Raw genomic sequence first — 23,978 nt, forward strand, 5'->3', positions numbered from 1 at the left:
GCTCTGTCTCATTCTCTCTCTCTCAAATAAATAAATAAAATCTTAAAAAAAAAAAAAAATAAGCACCCATAGCTGTAATTTGAAAAAGTTCCTCTTTAAAAAATAAGGCCCCCTTATACTAAAGTCCCAGGCCTCTCCACAGGCCAGGGCTACCTCCATAAACACCCCCTTGGGGTTTGATCTTATGTGTTTAATTTTAGGGGTGACATCGCATCTCAAATAAGTTTCCCCACTTGAGCTATTATTTATGTGCCTGCCATACAAGGGAGAAAAGGAGTACCCACCTGCAGATCGGCTTTCCACATGTTACTGATGTCTAATCCTTGGAGAATACACCGCATCACCATCCTAAAGTCCTCTGTTGTCCCAACTTCTAACATCTGGGTGAACAAGACTCCCAAATGAGGTTCAATATCCTGAATTACCTCAACTGGAACTGCAGGATCTATGTGGAGAAGAAACGAAAACTGCTGAGATATGATAGAAAAGGGGCAGGTGAAATATACTAGAATAACCACATGATGAATGGGGCCCCAGCCCTTAAAAGCATGATTTGAGAGGCATGGAAATACTCATGGAGCAAGCAGAGAAGGCGGGGCACATGCCACAGAGCAATAGTGCTCTGTTGCACACAGCTGACCCGTGCAGAGTGCACACACAGCACAGGGAAGGGGAAAGCCTGAGAGGATGATGACAATGGTCAGCAGTGCTGAACGCTGGACTATGGAACACAGGTGATTGCTACTTTCTCTATACTTTTTTCTACTTTCCTTGTACAGGTATACCTCAGAGACAGGACAGGTTCAGTTCCAGACCACCGCAATGAGGCAAATATTGCAATAAAATGAATCAAATGAATTTCTGGGTTACCCAGAGCAGATAAAAGTTACGTTTACACTATACTGTGGTCTACTAAGTGTACAATAGCATTACGTCCAAAATACAATGCACGTACCTTAATTTAAACATACTTTCTTGCTGGAAAATGCTAACCACCATCTAGCTTTCTGAGTCTTAGTCACTGATCACAGATCATCATAACAAATGTAGTAACGAAGAAGTTTGAGATATCGCAAGATTTACCAAAATGTGACAGAGCTACAAAGAAGCAAATGCTGCTGGAAAAATGGTGCCAACAGACTTGCCTGAGCAAGGCTGCCCCAAGCCTGCAAACTGTAAAAAACGGGAGTATCTGTGAAGCTCAATAAAGAAGAGCACAATAAAATTAGGCATGCCCATATTCTTTTGTAAAATCAGTAGGAACACAGGCGTGGCATGGTACGTTGAGAGAGATGAGAATGTTGAAGACATTAAAAGAGCTCCAAACTTTCAGGGCCTATCTGCCTCAGTCATCCAGGTGTTTCCCACTTGATGCGGGAAAGCCTTCTTCTTTTTTTTCTTTAAGAATTTTATTTATTTATTTGAGAGTGAGAGAGAGCAAGAGAGATCAGAAGGAGAGGGAAAAGCAGATTTGCCGCTGAGCCAGGAGCCCGATGTGGGGCTTGAGCCCAGGACCCCGAGATCATGACCTGAGCAGAAGGCAAACCCTTAACCGACTGAGCCACCCAGGCACCCCTTGATGCAGGAAAGCCTTCTAATGGCCCCAGGGTTTCATACTAGAGCCCGAAGTCAGGGCATTTAAGGCCTTTTATTGTCTGATGCCAGCTTACCTTCCCAGCCATATTTCAGCCCAGACTGTTCCACATTGCCAGAATACCTTCCCATGTCTCAGTCTTCGCTCACTTCGTAAGTACTGAGGGTGGAGGGGACAACAGGCTTTGAGAGTTAAAGACCTCGGCCAAAAGTGTCCTACAAGCTGTAAGATCCTGGACTCATGAGCTGTCTGAGCCTCCATTCCCTCATCAGTGAAATGGGCATAAAGCACTAACTCCCGTGGTTGGCAAATAAAAGAAGGAGCACTGCAGTGTCCGCCACATGGAAGGCTCAACATCATCACTCCCCACTGTCTCCACCCACCCTGCCTATCCCTCAAAGGCCACTGCCAACTACTGCTTTGCCTATACACACTCTCAACCCACAGTCCCCTAGTTCTGGTGTACTTGACAGCATTTCACTGTTCTGCAATTTGTGTGATTTGTGTGAATGTCTGTTACTTGATTAGATAGGTCAAAATCAACACTGCATTCACGTCCAGAGTAGAACATGGCTCCACATATATATGAAACATTTGTAAAAGTAATTGTTTTTTTGTGATTGAACTGAAGTAGTCTATTCTACTGTCGGAAAGCATTCCTAACAAATGCTCACTTTTACGAGGGGAAACCTACCTGAAACACCCCTGAGGACACAGAGGGCCACACTCTGGTTATCATAGCCACCTTAACTCTCCCTCTCCCCACTCAAAGCTTTGGGCCCTCCTCAATGGGCATTTCTTCCAGACCTCTCACTCCAGTCCCTTTTCTAGACAAAGTCTAGCAGCTCAAGGCTATGACGCCTGGACCCAAGAGCAACACCTGAGCCCATGGTCTGAGGGCCAGCGGGGCAGATGGCCTCGGCCCCCTGACTGCCACAACTGAGGCTCTGTCCCTGGAGCCAGAGGTGCCCCAAGTCAACGGACATATAGTTAGGACTTAGAGGCCACCTCAAGTCAAGAGGATTGGAAGGAAAAGAAGGATCTGTTTAACAAAGGGGAACAGAGGTCAGAGCTTCAGACCACCAGCTGCCATTTCTTAGATGACTGATTTAGGACACTGTAACTAGTGTTAATAAAAGACTAAATTCTAGCCTCCACTAAGGTGAACACCATTCCCTAAAAGAGTCGCTGACATAATAAGACAGAACATGTGACACGAAAGCCTTTTCAGTCAATCCACAATCAAGGCGGGGATAGAAAGGCTATTGAAAGGGAAACAACAGCAGTGTTATTCTGGCCTCAACACTTCAGTTCTGGCGCTGGCCCGGGCAGCTTTGCTTCCTACAAGGCCCTATTTTACGCTCTTGTATCTGAGCACGCCTGCAGCCCCATCTGTGGCTCCTCCCGGCCTGTCACAGCTTCTCCACTGAGAAACATTAATCGGCATTCGTTCTGAGAGCTAGGGACTCCCCAGTCTCACCTCTAAGGACTGTCCTAAGCCCAACCCGTCAGGAACAACCAAAACAAAAAGAAAACAAACTTCACCAACTTGAAACAGTGCTATCTTGAAACAGAGACAAATCTGGCCCACTGGCCTTTGAGCTAGGGAATAGCAGATATTGAACACTTCTGCACAAAGACGTGGGCTAGGTTTGCAGTCCTGATTGGCTGGCCCAGAAGAATGACATCAAACTAAAAGACCAAGATGACAGCTAAGCTTCTGCCTTATTAGCACCCACAGCCCAATGATGGCCAGGCACCACACTGAGACTAGGAGTGGGAGTCTGGCCCTCAAGGAATTTTATGACGTTCCCTATAAATTAAGTCAGTTGCATTTTTTAAGTTGACAAGTTTTAGATCTTTCTTAAGTCACTGAAGATGGCACTGAAAATCAGATACAAAAGAGCCTACTAAGAAGGATGAAATTATACATGTTGCCCATCCAGGGCCAGGACAGATAAAGGCTAAAAAAGATAGAAGTAATAGATTTCAAAACTATAACCTAGAACAATCTCCAAAATAAATGAAAAACTAAAGTGCCAAACAATATACCTAGAAGGTTACTATTTGTGTACAAAGCAGAACTGTGAGGGTCACTGCTTATCCGTGCAGAGAATGCAGATACTAGAAATGAGTTCCTGGGAGTGGATGGTGGGGGATTTCCTCCTGGTTCACTGGCCTGTACCTTCTGAAATGAACACCTGTTCCAAAAGGGTGTGGGGGATGGGGGGGCACTCACCTTGCCAGTGGCTTACTTGTTTTTACCAAAAGCTGTATAGCACAGAATTAGCTCAAGATAAAATACCTTACCTGCAAGAACTTTTCTCACAGAATGAAACATGGAGGTAAAAACAGAATCCTTCTTGGGATGTAGTTCTGGGGCCAAAAAGAACAGAGTTAAAAACCGCATGGCCGCCTGGAAACACTGACTGTCTCCTGCAAGAGCCGGCAACTCTGACAGTAGTTGAGAGTAAACGTTCTGGTAGAAGGCGGTATGGGACAGTGGCATCCTGTCTGTCATCCGGGAAATCTCTGTCCTGTGCCTGGAGTGCTGGCCCACATCCGCCTCCAAAAGCGTGCTGACCGACGCGATGAAGACGGAGGGAAGGCGCTGGCCCTGCGCTCCCTGTACCCAGCAGAGCTGCAGCACAGCTCCCGTGTGCAGAATGGCCTTCTGCAGCAGTTCGGACAGCGCTTCTGGGGCCTCATGTTGCTGCTTCCGCTCTCTGACAAAAGGCCCCAGGACTTGGCACAACTTGGTTAAAGACACCAGAAGGAGCTGCCGGCCCCAAGGATTCTGATTTTCCACCTGTGTGCCTGCAGTTGCTTCAGTGTACAGTTTGTGGAGGAATCCAGTGATTTTCCTGAAATTGAGCACCAAGCTGAGCTTCATCTGGATAAGCATCTGCATTAGTTGTTCTAAGAATGCCCCTATCACTTGGAGGAATTCCAACCAAGAGGGGTCATCCATATTAACAGGAAATCTACTACTGGCTTTGAACAACGAGGTCAACATAATCTCAAAAATATCACTAACATACATAATCTTGAGCACTGAGTGAGCACTTCTGCCTCTCTGCAGGTAACCAAGAAGCCGGTAGCAAGTCATCAAAAACTTGAGGGTCACTGAGGAGGAGCAAGAGCTCCCCAGCTTGGTGATGGCCACGGACAATAATAGAAAAAAATAATGCACATGATAGGGAGTCAAGAGGCTGTCCAGTTGCAGAGTAGAAATAACTTCCAAAAGTCCCAAGATGCTCTCTAATTGTTCTCCCTCCAGCTGAATGGGGAAGTCACTCTTGACCAAGGACAGTAAGTTTTGGGCAATTTCTCCTTTTGGTTCTACACTTTCAGGTCCGACTTTTGCAAATCTGTTTTCCCAAAAAGCCACCACCATGTGGTCCTTTTCAAAAAGCCAGGGCAGTTGTTGACTGAGAAGACTCGGGTCACTCTGGACCCCAGAACACAGGATGCTAGTACATCCTTCAGTTAGGCATATTAAGAAAGCAGAATGAAGGGACTGCATTTCTGGAAAGAGAGGGCTATGAAGGACAGCGCTGGATATTTTCTCAAGTGTGATGCTTGGTTCTTCATCTGCTGAGCCTTCCTGGGCTTTGCTCACTGGTAAAGTTCTTAGCAGCACACTGGCCAGCGATCTCACATCATCTGGACAAAGATAGGATATCAAAATTGCGAGATTCGACACAATCAGGTGCCAGTGAGCTACAGGGTATGTGAGTGCACGCACTGTCCCAGCCTGGCCATCCCAGGAAGCTGCTGTCCCTCGATTCAAGCTTTCTCTGCCAGAACCAAGAATGTAGGCAGCATCACACCTCAAACTGCAGAGGGCTTCTTCAGACTGGAAACTAGCTTGCATTAAAGTCCTTTTCATTCTCTGCAGGTAGAGCTGTTCCAAACAATACCTGCCAAGAGAGTCAAACTGAGCTGTAAACTTTTCTATCTTCTTCCAATGGCATGTTTCAACACCTGGGAGCAACAAGGGGAGGTTTGAGATCTCTAGAGCAACATCTGTAAGAGCCCCAGACACAGAGTGATACTGGCTACAGTTTATACTGAGCATGGCGTCAACCTGGGCCCAAGTGTAAGAGAGCAAGAGTGCAGAGTCACTGATCTTCTGTAGCCAGAGCTCAAGCTCTGGGCCCTGGGGGTCCAGGAGAAGGTCCAACAGGGGCCTCACAAGCTCTCGGAGCATCCTCTCCATCGTGCACTGCATTCGTCTGATGACGGGCAGAGGGGTGCTGCTGTCCAGGCTCCTCATATTGAACATGATGCAGTGCAGCAGTGAGCCCAGGGACAGTGACTTCAAGGCCATGTCAGCATCACCCCTCAAATAAGGTAAGACCAAAGACTGGAACTTCTCCAACACGAGGGACCATGTGTCCAAGATCTGACTCGGAGGCAACTCCAGGAGGCACTCACTAAGCACCCTGGAGGGGCCCGAGGTCAGCACAGGCTGCCTCAGCACCTCAGCAGCTGGACGACAGATCACCCCCAGAATCTCCGCAAACAACCGCGGCACTTGTCGCAGTTTGACATACGTCTGGAAGAGAGTGTGAAGAAGTGCCTCCTGTGCTTTTCTGGTTCGAAAGTCTGTCACTTCTGCATCAATCCAAGCTGAGGCCAACAGGTCATCCAGGTCTGGCTCCAAAATCAAATGATTCAGAGACATCAAAGCCTTGAGGCAGCGGAACCAGGCCGGCACAGATGCTTGTGAATGGTTTATCAGTAGCTCAGCCAAATGGCGGTAAAAGTGGAATTGAGCCTCTCCGTGCCGGATCCTATCAGCAGCAATGTTGTAGATATTGTTGTTGGCCACTGAGTTGAGCAGCTGTTCTACAACCAGGAGTTCTGTGGTCCAATCTGATGTGGCCAGAGCTTTTAGCTGCTCCTCCTGCAGGTGCGAAATCCTCAAGCAGCCGAACAGCCTGGGGAGTACCTGGAAGCAGAGAAGCTGGTTCCCCTCCTTGAAGTAAGACTCTAAAAAGAGCTTATACAGCAAGGCCACTGAGTTGGCTACAACAGCAGCATGAAGGGACGGTTCACAGTAGCCAGCATCTACCAGCCTGGCAATCACAGTGTCCATAGGAGCTAGAAGATTCTTCATGGCCCCTATCTTCTTGTCCCCTTCCTGCTGGTCCAACAGCTCCTCTTTGTAGGACGAGAGTAACTCGGGCTGAAAAGCTCCACCTCGAAGCATGGCCTCAATCTGACTCCTTACATCCCGGCTCAGCGCCTGCCGCAGCTGACCCTGCCCAGCCTGTGCCCACGTGCCCCCCGAGAGTAAGTGCCTCAGGACCAGGCAGGGCTGGAGCAAGTGCCCAGTCACCTCCCCAAAGGCACGTCTTGGGTTGACTTGCTGTTGCTGGATCGAGAGGTAGTGGCCAAGTGCCAGGTGAATGACCTCGAATAACTGGGCCACCATGGCTCCTTCCGGCTGCCTACAGGCCAACCAGCACAGCTGGCTCAGCAATGCCACTATCAGCTCCTGCCTAGCCGTGTAGATGACAGCAAGGGCAGGCGTCGAGAGGATGCCCTGGCAGCAGCTCAGCACAGCACACACACTTCTCTGGGATTCCGAAAGAGAGAATTCAGCTATTCTCTCATTTATGATCTGAACATTAAGAAAAAAACTCATTACTGACTCTACACATATATAAGAAAACTACAAGAGAATCAATGAACTCACTCTTTGCCCTTATCTTTAGATGAGATTATCACATCTAAATGAACTTGACATTTGTTAATGCACTGAGAGAAGGCAGAGTACCTGTTTTAAGTCCTTTATTCATGCATCTCCTACCAACATGAATTCAGAAAAGGGATCAGTACCTTTTTAATTCTGCTGTCCCTATTTAAAGAGCTGGGTTTTTATAAGACTTAAACTCCAAAGATTACTTTTGCTTACATCCTAAACCTGCAATTCAGCTTTGGCTTTTTAAATAGAAAAACAGGGGGTGCCTGGGTGGCTCAGCCGTTAGGCGTCTGCCTTCGGCTCAGGTCATGATCCCGGGGTCCTGGGATCGAGCCCCGCGTCGGGCTCCCTGCTCAGCAGGAAGCCTGCTTCTCCCTCTCCCACTCCCCCTGCTTGTGTTCCTGCTCTCACTGTCTCTATCAAATAAATTAAAAAAAAAAAAAAAAAGAAATTAAATAGAAAAACAGTGTAATTGACTACAAAAATGTATTTTGGACCATAGGATCATAGCCCAAGGCTACCGTCCATCCATCTCTAGCATCTAAGCTGAATTGCTTAGATGTGCCACTAGGAGCTGTGTGACTTTTAACAAGTTACTGAACCTCTTTGTGCCTGGCACACACTAAGTGCTTTCTATTGTCACCAACTATTCTCACAGTATTTCAAAACACTCAGTTGTGACAATGAAGTTCATTAATTCTAATCTGAGACTTCAAAATTGCTTTGACTCAAAAAACTTTGAGGAAATTCCTATCCAAATTTTGGCCTTTGGTCTTCCTTGAGGCCAATGGAAAAGTGGGGGGATGGGGGAGCAGGGAACACAAAGTAGTGTTGCTGGCGACATTTTCCAATTAAAAAGGTAATCAACAACCACTCTATGAAATAGTTCTAAGCTTTCCTTGAACATTAAACAGAAAGTGTTTCATGCAGCATAGAGCATACCATATGCATTCAATAAATATCAGTCATCGTTATAATTCTAGTATTATTTCCTTCTCTTTCTCTACCTTGATACTTCCTGCATCTTCAATAACTAACAGGAAATCAACAGAGATGCATGTCACATATATGTGACAACACGGAAAACAGATAATTACCTTGACTAGGGAAATCTGAAGGTTAATTGTCTTTCCATTCTTGAGGAGATCCTGCAGTTTTTTGCTGTGTAGAATGTTATCTATATAGATCCAAAGCCTTTCAACAATGTCTTCCTTCAGGTCAAGTTTTTTCTTATAAAACGCTATCAGTGACTGTCTTGCCCAATCAAGTAATACCTGAATTTGGAAGAAATATGCTCTAAAAATAAATGAATTTCTTTACCAAGAAAGTAAGATATTGGACATTTAAAAGGACATTCCATGCATAACCAAATCCAATTGCCAGGGAAAAAGCTGTCCTTTAAAACTTACCTTTGGTAATATTATATAAACGTCCTAGTATCTTAAAATGTTTATTATTAAAGAATAAAAAGAAAGAAAAAGTCATTTTGTCTTCATGTAGGGCCAATAAAAAGTTTCAAATGAAACTCTAACGTTTCTTCTAACTTCTCTCAAGTTATACTAATTTTCAAAAGTTAGAAGCACAACAATTGCTCAAAATGGCCATAAAATGAATCACACACAGAAGCAAAAATGCAGTCAAAAAACAGAGCTTGTGTCCTGGCTTCCCATGTTACCTGTAAAACCTCTAGTTCTATTTACTTCCTCAGAAGACAGAGACAGTCTTCTGCAAAATAATGCACAAGTGCTTTATGAAAAGGAGGATTGGTCACACATAGTTTCTATTACTGTGACACAGTCCCTTAGTCATAAACACAAGGAAAGGCAGTGAGGCCTCAGCTCATGATACCAGAACTCTCAATACCAGTATGAAAAGTGTCAGATGCTAAAAGGGAAAAAGGTTCTCACCATGAGACAGGGTGGGACCTTAATCAAACTGCCACCACCACTTCCCCTTTCATCTCACCCTAGGTAGCACTTTCCAGGTGACTATCAAGCTGCCAAGACGATTCTCAGGTGCAGCCAGGTTTAGAAACCACTGGATGTAGAGTGCTCTACATATTGTACCTCATCATCGTTTTAATAGATGTCATCCATCTTTGACACATTTTGTGCAGTCTTTCTTAATACTAGCACATGGGTTTGTGTTAATCCAATTTCATGAGCTCAACATCCTGGGGTCTCTAGTGTTTTACAGTTTTTTTGTTTGTTTGTTTTTGCGAAATAAGCTTGAAAAATGTTAACAAAGAGAAAAGCCTTTCTTGGTTCCTAATCTATTTCTAGAATGGCTTACTACAAATACTAAAGTTTCTCTGCTTCCTTGTCAATTTACCAAATTTCAGAGATGTTTAACAAAGCACCAACAAGCAGTTGCTTATGGAGCATCACCTTGGATTTATAAACAAATGGAGCTACCCACAGACTCAGATTCTAATTTCTGTACTCAATTCCCAATTTGTTCACTGATGCATATACTTAATTCGAAATATGAGATGTTTCCAAAAATAAAAGAAATGCTGAGACTTCGTAACAGGAAAACTCTGTCAATGAAATATTTAACTTATGCATTTTTTTTACTGACATTACTTTTCAACTCCAACCTTTCCTTTAATCTTTTTAAATTTTAAATGTCGATATACAGGGGCACCTGGGTGGCTCAGTTGGTTAAGCAACTGCCTTCGGCTCAGGTCATGATCCTGGAGTCCCGGGATCGAGTCCCGCATCGGGCTCCCTGCTCGGCAGGGAGTCTGCTTCTCCCTCTGACCTTCCCCCCTCTCATGTGCTCTCTCTCTCTCTCTCTCTCATTCTCTCTCTCAAATAAATAAATAAATAAATCTTTAAAAAAATAAATAAATAAAAAATAAATGTCGATATACAATTCATATAAGTGACCATTCTTTTTGGTTGTAAAAATGTAACTTCACATTACACTTACTTGCTCTTTATTTGGAAGAACGCACTGGTGGGAAATCCAAGCAAAGTGAGCTAGTTTTAGTTTATCTTCCCAAGAAGTTGTCTTGCTTTTAAGCTTAAAGGAAATGCCAGAGTAAACAGCAGCCATTGTTATACTTTATCTATAATTTAAAATGGAAAAAATATTATTTTTTTATTACTCAACAGGCACCAAAAAATGAACATCATATGTACATTATGTACATGACATATATTTTTTACTTTTTTAATTTAATTTTATTATGTTATGTTAATCACCATACATCATTAGTTTTTGATGTGGTGATCCACAATTCATTGTTTTCGTGTAACACCCAGGGCTCCATGCAGTACGTGCCCTCCTTAATACCCATCACCGGGCTAAGCAATCCCCCCACCCCCTTCCCCTTCCCCTCTAAAACCCTCAGTTTGTTTCTCAGAGTCCACAGTCTCTCATGGTTCATCTCTCCCTCCGATTCCCCCCCACCTTCATTTTTCCCTTCCTTCTCCTAATGTCCTCCATGCTATTCCATATGTTCCACAAATAAGTGAAACCATATAATTGACTTTCTCTGCTTGACTTATTTCACTTAGCATAATCTCCTCCAGCCCCATCCATGTTGATGCAAAAGTTGGGTATTCATCCTTTCTGATGGCTGAGTAATATTCCATTGTATATATATGGACCACATCTTCTTTATCCATTCATCTGCTGAAGGGCATCTCGGCTCTTTCCACAGTTTGGCTATTGCGGACATTGCTGCTATGAACATTGGGGTGCAGGTGCCCCTTCTTTTCACTACATCTGTGTCTTTGGGGTAAATACCCAGGAGTGCAATTGCTGGGTCATAGGGTAGCTCTATTTTTAATTTTTTGAGGAACCTTCACACTGTTTTCCAAAGTGGCTATACCAACCTGCATTCCCACCAACAGTGTAAGAGGGTTCCCCTTCCTCCACAACCTCTCCAACATTTGTTGTTTCTTGCCCGGTCAATTTTTGCCATTCTAACTGGTGTAAGGTGATATCTCAATGTGGTTTTAATTTGGATTTCCCTGATGGCTAATGATGATGAACATTTTTTCATGTGTCTGTTAGCCATTTGTATGTCTTCTTCAGAGAAGTATCTGTTCATGTCTTCTGCCCATTTTTTGACTTGATTATTTGTTTTTGGGTGTTGAGTTTGAGAAGTTCTTTACAGATCTTGGATACCAGCCCTTTATCTGTAGTGTCATTTGCAAATATCTTCTCCTGTGGGTTGCCTCCTTGTTTTGTTGACTGTTTCCTTTGCTGTGCAGAAGCTTTTTATCTTGATGAAGTCCCAAAAGTTCATTTTTGCTTTTGTTTCACTAGCTTTTGGAGATGTATCTTGAAAGAAGTTGCTGTGGCCGATGTCAAAGAGGAATAAACCTAACCAAAGAGGTAAAGGATCTATACTCTAGGAACTATAAAACACTCATGAAAGAAATTGAAGAAGACACAAAAAGATGGAAAAACATTCCATGCTCATGGATTGGAAGAATAAACATTGTTAAAATGTCTATGCTACCCAGAGCAATCTCTAACTTCAATGCCATCCTGATCAAAATTCCAATGACATTTTTCAAAGTGCTGGAACAATCCTAAAATTTGTATGGAATCAGAAAAGACCCCAAATCGCCAAGGAAATGCTGAAAAAGAAAAACAAAGCTGGGGGCATCACGTTTCCTGACTTCAAACTATGTTACAAAGCAGTGATGACCAAGACAGTATGGTACTGGCACAAAAACAGACATATAGACCAATGGAACAGAATAGAGAGCCCAGATATGGACCCTCAACTCTATGGTCAAATAATCTTCGACAAAGCAGGAAAAAATATGCAATGGAAAAAAAGACAGTCTCTTCAATAAATAGTGCTGGGAAAATTGGACACCACGTGCAGAAGAATGAAACTTGACCATTCTCTAACACCATACACAAAGATAAACTCAAAATGGATGAAAGACCTCAATGTGAGACAGGAATCCATCAAAATCCTAGAGGAGAATATACTCCTTTTTTAAAAAACAATTTTAGTGAATTAAAATACCTCAACATTGGGTATAAATCTATACATAAAATGCTGTAGCCCATGATCATGGAAATACAAATCAAAACCACAATGAGCCCATGATTGCGGAAATACAAATCAAAACCACAATGAGTGGTATCACTAAGTGATACCACTTTGCACTGGTCAGAATGCCTAAAATGAACAACTCAGGACACAACAGATGTTGGCGAGGATGCAGAGGAAGGGGAACCCTCTTACGCTGTTGGTGGGAATGCAAATGCTAGAGAAGAGTATGGAGGTTCCTCAAAAAGTTAAAAATAGAGCGACCCTACAACCCAATAATTGTACTACTATGTATTTATCCAAAGGTTACAAACATAGTGATTCAAAGGGGCATGCACCCCAATGTTTATAGCAGCGAAGTCCACAGTAGCCAAACTATGGAAAGAGCTCAGACATCCAACGAAAGATAAATGGATAAAAAAGATGTAGTATGTGTGTGTGTGTTTATATATATATACACACATATACATACATATATATACACATACATACACATACATACGCATATATGTGTACACACACACACACTCACACACTGGAATATTACTCAGCCATCAAAAAGAATGAAATCTTGCCATTTGCAATGACATGGATGGAACTACAGGGTATTATGCTAAGCGAAATAAGTCAGTCAGAGAAAGACAAATACCATATGATTTCACTCATGTGGAATTTAAGAAACAAAACAGATGAACACAGGGGAAGGGAAGGAAAAATAAGATGAAAACAGAGAGGGAGGCAAACCATAAAAGGCTCTTAACTATAGGAAACAAACGGAGAGTTGCTGGAGGGAAGGAGGATGGGGGGAAGGGGATAACTAGGTGATGAGCATTAAGGAGGGCACTTGAAGTAATGAGCACTGGGTGTTGAATGCAACTGATGAATCACTAAATTCTACCTCTGAAACGAGTAATACAGTATATGTCAATTAAATAGAATTTAAATTTAAAAAAATTTTTAATGCTTTAGCCCATGAATTTTCTGGGGGAAATTCAGACAAAAGCAGGCAGAAGGATTATACAGACATACATAAGAGTTTTCCTGCTGTGAGCTGACTGTGCAGGAATAAAACTGGGCAAAAATCCTCAGAGGTGATGGTGAAGGACTACAACTGGGAAAAACCCAAAGTGTTCAAATTATTTGTGAAAGAAGATTCACACGTGGTTTTAGACTGAAAGTTTCTGCACAAATCATCTGAAATATACTATGTACTAAGAAAAGCTCCATTAAATAGTTGAGAGAGAGAGGGGTGCCTGGGTGGCTCAGTCGGTTAAGCAGCTGCCTTTGGCTCAGGTCATGATCCCAGGGTCCTGAGATGGAGGGCCGCCCCCCCACCACCACCATCGCAGGCTCGGTGGGAGCCTGCTTCTCCCTCTCCACCCCCACCCCGCTGCTCCTGCTCTCTCCTCTCTTTCCCTTTCTCTCAAATAAATAATCTTATAAAAAGTTAGTTGAGAGAGAGAAATAAGCAGTATTTGGAAACAGTAATATTTCACCCAGCAAAATAGAAATAATGTATAAACCCAGCCCCAATAGAAATACTGTTATTTCAGCTGCAACAGTAACTTCCCACTATAACTTTATTCATTTACATATGAGCTTAGGGACATGCACTGCTTCCAGAAAGACTCTACAAAATACAGATACACAATTGAAACTGTAAAAATAGAGTACAATAAAATCGCGAATAAAGGAAAGCAAGCATACCAACCAGCTATAATTCTACAAACCCGAGGTAAACATAGCTTTGAGTTTCCTAAAATTCATAATAAAAAGGGGAAACGTATCACTTTAAGTCATTTTCATTATATAAAAGAAACCAAGTCAGTTCCTCAAAAATGAAAATTTTTCAAAATACTGAAATAAAAATATCGTATATAAAAACAAAATAGAACAATACCAGAAAAAGATCGCAGTCCCATGTTTCTAATACATTATGAAACGAAAAGAATTTGCCAAGGGCTGGATCACTTTCATTTCTTCAGTCTAGGGGACCTGAAATCCTACAGACCGACCTTCAGAAGTTACCCTCAATAGGTAATTATACAAGGAACGAGCAAACACCGCAAGAAGGACACTAACATTCAGTAGGGCATCCTTCACTCTACTACAGAAAACAGGAACACTCAGGTGCTGTCAGTTTTCCCATTTTGTCAAAACGTCCAAGACGTACCCGCTCAACAACTTACTTGAAATTCGGTATGTCAGAAAACCACCGCACCAGCTACAAAGTACTTAAAAAGTGTTTGCAGAACTGGTTACAAAGACGCCCCAGACACCCTTCCGGAGGCTACAAACGTTTGCTCCGCTCACGGTGCCCTCCAGAGGACTCTGTGAGGAGACGTAAAAAGCCCAGTGCCAAACGCAGAACCCTGCTAGTACTCACGCAAAGGGCGCTTAAGCGCGGCCACACTCGGAATCCTGCGGAGCAGAATGAAACCAAGTAGCAAGAATCACAAGAGAGCAACGAAAAGCTACGTGAGAGGCCGCCGAAGGAGCGAGCCCAGGGCGCTCTCCCCAGCGACTGCTGTCGCTGGAGGGCCCGGGGCCGGACCCGGGGCGAAGGGTCCTCCTCGGCTAAGGAGCTGACCTCCCTTATAACCTGGATAGGGACCGCGGGCGGGGGCGTAGCGCCTGCCCCGGGGAGCGGGAGGGTATGCTCACCTCAGGGCCGGCCCCCGGGAAGGGGCTCACCTGGAGGCCGTCTTCAGGTAAGGAGCTCACCTCAGGCCCCGCCCCGAGTAGGGCCGGCGGGCGCGATGGAAGGCAGTCCCCAGGTTAAGGAGCTCACCTGGCGGCCAGCCCCGCTTGGGGACCGCGGGCGTGGGCGGAGGACCGTGGCGGCAGCAGGTCCGGGATCCCGGGCTGCCCCACCACGTGGGACCGGCCCCCGCTCTCCTTCCGCCCGACGCCGGCGGCGCGGCGGGGCGGGGCAGCGCGCACGCCAGGCATCGCCAGCAGAGCGCCGAGGCGCCTCGCCCATTGGTGGAGACGGTTGCGCGTTGGAGGCCCGAGCGGCCCAGCCCGCGGCCCGCTCCGTGTCAGTCAGTCATGGAGCGGCCGCCCAGAGCCGCCGCTGCGGGGGCGGCAGGGCGCGGGGCGCGGGGGCCCGGCTGAGCCGGCCGTCGGAGCGAGACCCTGCGGCAGAGACGACGGAGGCGGAAGCAACCCGATCCCGGAGGCGGCGGCGGCGGGAGGAGCCGGAGCCGCCTGGGATGTTCAGTGAGTGCGGGGCGCGCGGGCGGGGAGGGCCGGGGGAGGGGGTCGCGAGCCGAGCGCGCGCGGGCGGGCGGGGGCCGGGAGGGAGGGAGGGAGCGCGGGCGGCGGCGCGCGGCGAGGCCTAGGCGGGGCGCGCGCCCGCAGCTCCCGCCGGCGGGGCGGTGGGGGCGGGGCGGGCGGGCGGGGCCGGCTGTGCGCGGGCGCGGCGGCCGCGCCTCCGCCCTCGGCCTCCGAGTCCCAGGCGGCCGCGGGCGGCGTGGCCTGCAGTCGGCAGCTACACCTGGAAGGCTCCGCGTTCCTGCTCGGGGTGGATCCTGCCGGGGCGGCTGCCGGGCACCCGCCCGGAAGGGGTCCTGAGCGCTGGACAGCCGGGCAGGAGCACAGGTCCGAATCTCCTTTTCATTTAAGGAAAAAGGAAATGCCTTTTGGCCGAACTCAAGATTAAACTTCGCACATGGTGATTGCGGGTGGCTGGGTGTGAGATCGACCTCTGCATGTGACAGGGGAGATCTCGAGTTAGACTAGTTGTTGCTAGAGGGTACCGACCTGCAAGGTTGCCTTTAGGGTTGTTTAACTCATGACAGCAAGAGATTTGCGCGCTTAGGCGGTACTCGCGAAGCTCCAGGGCTTTTGAAAATGTATTGGGTAAGGCGTTGGTCCGAAGTCAGTTGATGGTTAGAAATAGTGGTGTCATTTTAGACTTAGCGGAAGTGGAGCACTTGAAAGCTTCATGCAGTTCTCCCATCAGTTGTGAAAGTGTCGTTATACTGCGGATCTCGCAGCATGTATGGCTCTGGGATCAGAAGGTAAATCTGCCAATCCCATGCGGTGTTCGTCTTAAATTACCTAAACTCTGACCTTGCAGATTAAAATCTTGGAATGGTGACTCCCGCGAACAAGCAGTTGGGCGCTGTGTCGGGAGGAACAGTAAGGGCGGAGTTTGTCTTCTCTTAGGTGATACAAGTGTGTGACATACCTGAGTTGGGGGGTGGGAGGAGGACAAGGCGGCCGTTCCCCAGCCTTGCTCACAGCCCTGCTTGAAAGTGAGAGTGGGAAAGGGGAGTTTGAGCCACATCTTTAAACTCCGAGAAACTTCATGTAGTGCATGGGGCTTGGTGACTATGTAGAGCGAAGGTTGAAACCATGTAACTATCAGTGTAACTATGTGAGCCTTAGTTTCCTCTTCTGTAAAACGAGGTGATGACTGATAACTTAAAAGTGGATCTTTTAAAGGGTACCACAAAAGGGAATAATGAATGTGAAAATGCCTGACATATAGAAAACACTCTAAATATTAGCTGTTGTAATTTCCTTTTTGGGAAAATACCTTTTAGGTTCTTTATAGGCCTGAATATTTTGTGTTAAATGGGAAGCCTATGCTAACATTGATTTGCTTTAGGAATTACAAATTATTCTTGCCTTGAAAATCAGTGTTAAACTAGGAAACCAAAGGGTGGGCTTGCCTTGAGTTTTTTTCTTTGTCATCAAACAATAAATCAGGTTATTGTGTCTTGGAATAGTTTTGTTGCTTCTGTCTATAAATGTGAGGTTTATGTGTGCTTTTGTCACTGTGAAGCTAGGTAAAGGCCTCGCTTAACTTCTCAGCAACTAGTTTGGGGGTTTTGTTTTTGCAAACAGATGTCCTTCATAACACCTGTGAAGAACATCTTTGGAGAAAGGGACAGGGGTTTGGTTTTGATGATTGATTTTCGCTGGAAGGGAGCCCTAGGGATCCTCTGTTAAACCAACATTACTCAGTTTCCAGCCTCCCTTCATCTTCTCAGGTAGTGATTGTTCTACCTGTAATTGTTCTGATCATTCTCTCAACAAGCAACTGGTAAGCCTTCACTATTGTCAAGAAGCCTCTGATTTAATGTAGAACCCTTTGGGCAGTAGGACATTGTAAAGGATAGGAGTTCAGACCCTGAAGCTCTGCAGATGACCTGACTTTCCATCCTAGCACTATAGAACCTTGGGACTGTGTTTGACTTCTGTGGGCCTCAGCCTTCTTATCCCAAGAGTGTTACCTAGCTTAGAAAGCTTTTGAGGTATACAGGAGATAACCTGTGTGCAGCACTTAAAATAGTGTCTTACCAGTGGCATACACTGAATAAGTATTAGGTATTAGTAGTGGTAGTGTAGAAAACAAATATTATGGTAAGCAATGAGACAGAAGTTGTTCCTGGATTCAGTGGTGGAGGAAGCTGAGTTGAGCTATGAAAAGAGAGTAGGATTTAACCAAGTTGGAATGCCAATGTAGGGGGTGCCTCCAGTTAATGGAGAGGTCTTGGCCAAAGCCCCTGAGATGAGAAAGTGGGGTGGTACCTACCAGTTAAGTTAACAAAGATGGATCAGAGTAACCTCAAAATGACACAAGGGAGATTGAATTTTTTATCCTCCAATCAATGGAGGCAGTAGAAAGTTTTTAAGCTGAGCAGATGCCATCAGATTAGTTTTTTGGGAAGATTGTGCCGATTGTACCTGCAGTAGTATGGGATTGGATTAAAAGTAGGGAAGGCCCATCCATCCACTTGTCCTGGCAGCTTTGTATCTGCCTGTGACTTGAAAAGGAAAATGACTGCTTAGCAGAGACAGGCATTTCATTCCAAATCTGGAAGTTTAGAGAGCATTTACAGAAAACAGGAAGAAATCCTTAGATATCCCAGGCAGCCTTCCCTCTTAAAAGTTGACTTCAAGGATATACTGTGTACACCTGATTATAAGGCAAAGTTCCCCCCAAACGTATCCCTCTGTAAAGAGAGTGTCACCACGTGTTCAAGTCTCTCCTATTACAGGGCACTCTCAGTCACTCTGGGTTTTTTTCTAAGATTTTATTTATTTATTTGTCAGAGAGAGAGACAGAGGCAGGCAGAGGGAGAAGCAGGCTCCCTGCCAAGCAAGGAGCCCGATGCAGGACTCAATCCCAGGACCCTGGGAGCACGACCTGAGCAGAAGGCAGATGCTTAATGGACTGCGCCACCCGGGCGCCCCTCAGGCACTCTATTTTGAACAACAGGATGCTGTTTGGGAAATACATATTGGGCTAAAATAACTTCAGTTGATGCTAGTTTGATATATTTATTCAATCAGTAGTCAATGATGACTGAAAAAATGTTCTGCCCTCCTGAATAGGTATTGATGGCTTTGGTTGGTTGAGGTTTCCAATGAGAGCATCATGTGTGGATTCAAGAAGTACTCTATCATAGCTGATTTGGTCATTGTGACGGTGATGTGCTCTGGAAAATGGAATTTGGTAATTCTGAGTGGCTTAAGTGACCACAGAGACACTGATAAGTGGAAGATGAAAGTGAATAGAGTAAAACTGTTTCGTGAATTAATATATTGCACTATATAATGTATTTTTAAATACATGTAAGTTAATAAATTAAAGATTATAAGCAGACATTTGACTGTTTCCTCTGTAGTCCTCAAAGGTTTTTTTTTTTTAATTTAAATTCACCCCCAAAATTTCTTAATTTTCTCATTGCAAGGGTATCATTGTCTTAGGTTTGAACTTAACCTTTTATTTGGATGTTTCATAGAAATTGACTGTTGATCTTTTTCTCTCCTGGAACAAATTCCCTTTTCTCATTTTTTAACTTTTAGAAGGTTTAAAGAACATTGCATACTGGTGAGGTTTAGAAAACACTGTGGAGAACTTCCATTCATAATTCTTTGTTCAGCAGTCAAATAAGATACTCTTCTGGTAAAATGTATTGAAATGTATCTTAGTCACCTTACAGTGACTGGTTGTCATAAAGGGTAGTTCTGTTTTACTAGCAAAATACAGCTGACCCTTGAACAAGGTATAACTGTGTGGATCCACTTACACACAGATTTTTTTTTTCCATGAAGACAGATGGTACTGTAAATATTCTCCTTAATGATTTTCTTAACATTGTCTTTTCTCTAGCTTTATTGTAAGAATACAGTATATAACTCTTACATGAAACGTGTTAGCCCACTGTTTATATTATCAGTAAGGCTTTCAGTCAACAGTAGGCTATTAGTAATGAAGTTCTTGGGGAGTCAAAAGTTATATGCAGATTTTTGACGGGGGGCAGGGAGGGTCACTTATGTTGTTCAGGGGTCAGTGGTACTCACTTTTGGATATTTGGTAATTTAGTAATGAGACATGTTTTGCAGAACTTTGTCAATCAGCATCTTTAGGGTAAGATGCTAGTACATTAGTTTCACAAAGTAATACCACACTCAACCCATTGGCGCATGTGTTTACTTAAATTTAATTAAATTAAAATTTCAGCACTGGCCACAGTTTAATTGCTCAATAGCTCTGTGTGGCTGGTGGATACCATACTGAACAGTGCAGACTTAGAACATTTCTATTATTGAGAAAAGTCCTACAGGACAGTACTGCTCTAAAATGAAAAATTAGGGGAGCCTGGGTGGCTCAGTCGTTAAGCGTCTGCCTTCGGCTCAGGTCATGATCCCAGGGTCCTGGGATCAGCCCTGCATCGGGCTCACCGCTCAGCAGGAAGCCTGCTTCTCCCTCTCCTACGCCCCCTGCGTGTGTTCCCTCTCTCACTGTGTCTCTGTCAAATCAATAAATAAAATCTTTAAAATAAAATGAAATGAAAAATTAGTATCATTCTACTTTGAGACACATACATAAATGTTTTAATGTCATTAAACTATTTCCAAAACCTGGCTGCATTTGATTCAGTTTCGTGGAGAAAAATTAACATAGGAAAACATATTTCTCCTAATTCTCTGAGAACAAAACATCTGTTTTTTCCGTCTACAATGGTGTTTGCAAATAGAGCATTTATGAAAGTTTTCTTTCTGAAGTCATAGTAAATAATGTAGATATCCATTCTTGTGCCGTACTCTTCTGTGTTAATGAGGTTTTGTGTAGGAATATTTTTTTTTCTGTGCTGCAAAACAGTGTTAAAACAGGAATCAAATATTTGTGACCCATAAAAATTCAGAAAGATCATGAACCTAGAGTAAACTGTCAAGAATTCCAAACAGAAGCTAGACAGCCCTCACTTTATTTTAAGATTTTACTTATTTATTTGACAGAACGTGCACAAGCAGGGAGAGTGGGAAAGGGAGAAGCAGGCTCACCACTGAGCAGGGAGCCCAGTGCGATGCAGGGCTCGATCCCAGACCCTGAGATCACGCCCTGAGCCGGAGGCAGACGCTTAACTGACTGAGCCACCCAGGCGCCCCAACCCTCACTTTATTTTTAATGTGAGTTTCAAAGATAAGAATAACTCTCTTCTCCAGCAATTCTCCGTCTGTCTGGGCAAACTAAGGAGCAGTGATGGCAGGATTGGACAACCTGCATTGGGGCAGGGTTGGGGAGCAATTTTAAGCTTGGGAGTAGCATAATAAGATTTGTCTTCTACTCTGGCTGCATTCTAGAGGGTGGTTTGAGGTAGAGCTAGAGGTGGGAGGATATTGGAATATTTCAGTTGAGAAGTGATTTGTGCTGTCCCATAGCAGCAGTGAAGATGGGGTAGCAGCAATGGCTGCAAGAAAGAATTCTGTGTGGAATAGAAGGAGTTGGTGACCTCTTAGAAATGAGAGGGAAGAAGAAAAACCTTAAGATGATGACTGGGGTTTTTGCTTTAGTGATAGATCATAGCACCATCAGGCTGGCAGTAGGAGAAGGAGGAGGATTTGAAGGAACATAATAAATTTGAGCATGTTGAATTTCACGTGTTTGCAGCATCTAGGTAGAGATGTCCCTCAGACTTGAGCTCAGGAAGGTAGTCTGACTAGAGACGGTGTAAGTCTTGTGTAAGGAGTGTGATGATGTAGAGAATGTGAAGAATGAGAAGCAGACCAAGAATGGGAGAGGGGGAGAGACCAAGGGAGAGGGAGTTTCAAGGGAGGAGGCATGTTCAGCAGCCAAGAGACCTTGTGGGATAGTGTGGAAAAGGGACTGTTGATTTGGCAAGAGTTGAGGAATCTCAGGTCTTAATAAATAGCCCACTGAGGTAGGGAGCAGGTCCCCTGGCTGGATAAGGAGACTGGTATGGCTTTGGAATAGCTAGGTAGGAAGCTATCAGGAAAGAAACAAAGTTAGTGAAAAAAGACTTCTGGAACATCAGAGAGGTCCCAGGTGATGTTAGAGAAGTTCAGTTTTAGTGGCATCTGTCTGCCTAGTTGTGTGAGTTCTGCCTGCCCCCCCCCCCCCCCCCCCCGCCGAAAAACCAAACCAAGACAAAAAAAACCTCCAGGTGCTGTGTTGCATCCTGAGCCCCTAGTTCCGAGCATTATTCTCATGCCATTTTTTTCTTGGGACACCATAAGAAAGAACACAACTTCTAGCTCAAGTATATTCATGTCAGTGTATGAGCAAAGATTGAATATGAAAGACCATCATAATATTAAAATTATATGAGGTATTACTAAAACTGAGAGTACTAGGGCTCATTTTGTCACCTGTGATTTATATTTTCACAAAGATAATTGAATACACTTTACCATAATGATTAATGCAAAAGCTAGCTTTTTAAAGGTCCTCCTTAGAATGACCTTTTGATAGATATTATATTTAGACTTCTGCAAGTAAAGAGAACTAATGTATTTGAGTACCTAGTATGCACTTTACATGGCGTCTTATTTAAGAGAAAATACACAAACGTTTTTATCTGTTTCTAAGCATAAGTTTATAATTGGAATACATTTGCTTCAAAGCACACACACCCCTAGCCACCTGTCAGTAAACTCATTTGGGGAGCTGATTCGAGAATGGTGGTGGTGAATTTGCCTGGATTTATTCTGAATTCACCTATGCTCAAAGCTGCCACCTTACCCAAGGGGTATTGTCCATACAGTATTCTATTAGTATTTAATGGAATTGTGTAGTATTTTGCCTGCTTAGCCCTTCACGTGGTGCCCTGGGATGTCTCTCCTAGCACCCTCCACCAGCACACACATTTGAACATAAGTGGGCAGGGTTAGGATGTAGTCTGTAACCAGTAAGAAATTTACTTGGCTGCAGTCCTGTATTATCATCATCATCTTAAGAGTGTGCCTGGGTTCCATGTGTCTTTGCCTCCCCATATTTCTGTAGTTAAATACCAAGAGTGGCTGTGGTTTTTCCTGCACAGTTGTTACTTTGAGACAGAAAGATGATCGTGTCTTGATTTTATATAGCAACTTTGTTAAAGTATTAGTTAAACGGTAGGCAGCTATTGATACATGAGAAATAGATACATATTGTGTCAGAACCCTCTTTTTAATTTCCAGAAATACTACTAATATGACATGAAGAGAAAGGTATGTGATCATCTATTTTTACTTTTAAAGTTAAGATATTATGTAAATTGAAAATCATGGGAAATCCTGAAATTTTAACAAGGATATAATTATATCCAAACTTAATTTAAATTTAAAAGATTTTATAATTATGGGAAAAGCTAAGCAAGTAACTTGAAATTTCAGTGTTAGTGTCATGTCTGCCAAAAGACAGGTCTATTTTAAGGAGTTTTTTTTTTCCTCATGTGTCCATTTATGGATATTAGTATTAGAGAAATCAGTAGGGGGAGGGGAACTGGTTTCTCCACAGAACTCTTCATTATTTGTTTCATTTGAAATATGTGTGCGTTGGAATCAAATCCACTTACGTCTATTGGGTCATGTCTCTGGTATTTCAGTTGAGTCTGGTAAAAGAGAGTTAGTTAATGCCAGCATTCCTGCTCCTTAAGGTCCTTGGCCCTACAGTTGGCTCACCGCCTACCCTCAGGAAAGGTCCCTTGTCATAAATAGTGGTTCGGGTTCAGAGAAACTGCCATTTGGGCCAGCTAATTTGGACAAATTCATCAGAATCAGTATTTATAAATGAATTTCTAGCAATCCCAAATATGGCCAGTTTTTGCTGTTGTTCATTCTCACTCCTGTTTACCCTTCCATACCTTTCATATCTTTTCCCCTCCTCCTCTGATGTGCGTAAACATTGCCCTACTGTGAGGACAGTGTGTCATTACAGGGTCTGTTCTCTCTGTCGATTGTTCTGTGTCTTTCACATGTGTGGTTTCTCCCTGTTAGAGAGGTGATCTCTTATTCCCATCTTATTTGGAGCACTGAGGGACACACATTGATACAAGCATGTATTCCCATAGCAACAAGAGATTGGCAGGAGGAAATCTGAAAAAGTGTGAGTCTCAGCTAAAATACGAGAAATCGGGCTGCTTTGGAAGAGTTCGGAGACGAGGAGCTCTTGAAGTTAGATTAAAAGCAGCTTTAGCAAACATTGTGGGGGGAAGGGGGGAGGCACAGGATGGGGCAGTGGGAGCTGGTTGGATTTGACTAGTCCTGACTTGGGGCCAAACTGGGAAAGGGCAGTATTGTCACAGTCTCTGTGTGCATTTCATTGTTTTTCTCTAAGTATAACATTGAATCAGAATCTCCAGGGTTTGAAATTATTCATACACATTGTTACAGGAGGTTCT

General features: G+C 44.2%; 2 protein-coding genes across 10 annotated transcripts in view; one reads left to right on the forward strand and one right to left on the reverse strand.

The window, feature by feature from the left end:
- Positions 1-15,278, reverse strand: part of URB2 (URB2 ribosome biogenesis homolog) — a 28,481-nt gene extending 13,203 nt beyond the window's left edge. For 2 of the 7 annotated variants that reach the window (XM_064594648.1, XM_045877856.3), the window contains exons 1-5: positions 14,998-15,278; positions 10,242-10,380; positions 8,405-8,581; positions 3,905-7,226; positions 285-445 (exon numbers count right to left, since the gene is read on the reverse strand). In XM_064594648.1, coding sequence (XP_064450718.1) covers positions 285-445; positions 3,905-7,226; positions 8,405-8,581; positions 10,242-10,367 — 3,786 coding nt within the window. In that variant the 5' untranslated portion in view covers positions 10,368-10,380; positions 14,998-15,278. Of the gene's footprint in view, positions 1-284; positions 446-3,904; positions 7,227-8,404; positions 8,582-10,241; positions 10,381-14,522; positions 14,712-14,997 lie in introns of those variants that run through there. The other 5 variants (XM_045877858.3, XM_064594646.1, XM_045877857.3 and 2 more) reach the window with 5 other exon arrangements.
- A 136-nt stretch (positions 15,279-15,414) lies between these two features.
- TAF5L (TATA-box binding protein associated factor 5 like) overlaps positions 15,415-23,978 on the forward strand; it is a 33,274-nt gene continuing 24,710 nt past the window's right edge. For 2 of the 3 annotated variants that reach the window (XM_045877859.3, XM_064594650.1), the window contains exon 1: positions 15,415-15,555. The gene's annotated coding sequence lies outside the window, so the exon portion shown is untranslated. Of the gene's footprint in view, positions 15,556-15,780; positions 15,937-23,978 lie in introns of those variants that run through there. The other variant, XM_045877860.3, reaches the window with a different exon arrangement.

Source organism: Mirounga angustirostris, unplaced genomic scaffold, assembly GCF_029215605.1.
Source record: "Mirounga angustirostris isolate CCGP_5_RB_7025 unplaced genomic scaffold, mMirAng1.0.hap1 SCAF_6, whole genome shotgun sequence".
Classification (NCBI taxonomy): Eukaryota; Metazoa; Chordata; class Mammalia; order Carnivora; family Phocidae; genus Mirounga; species Mirounga angustirostris.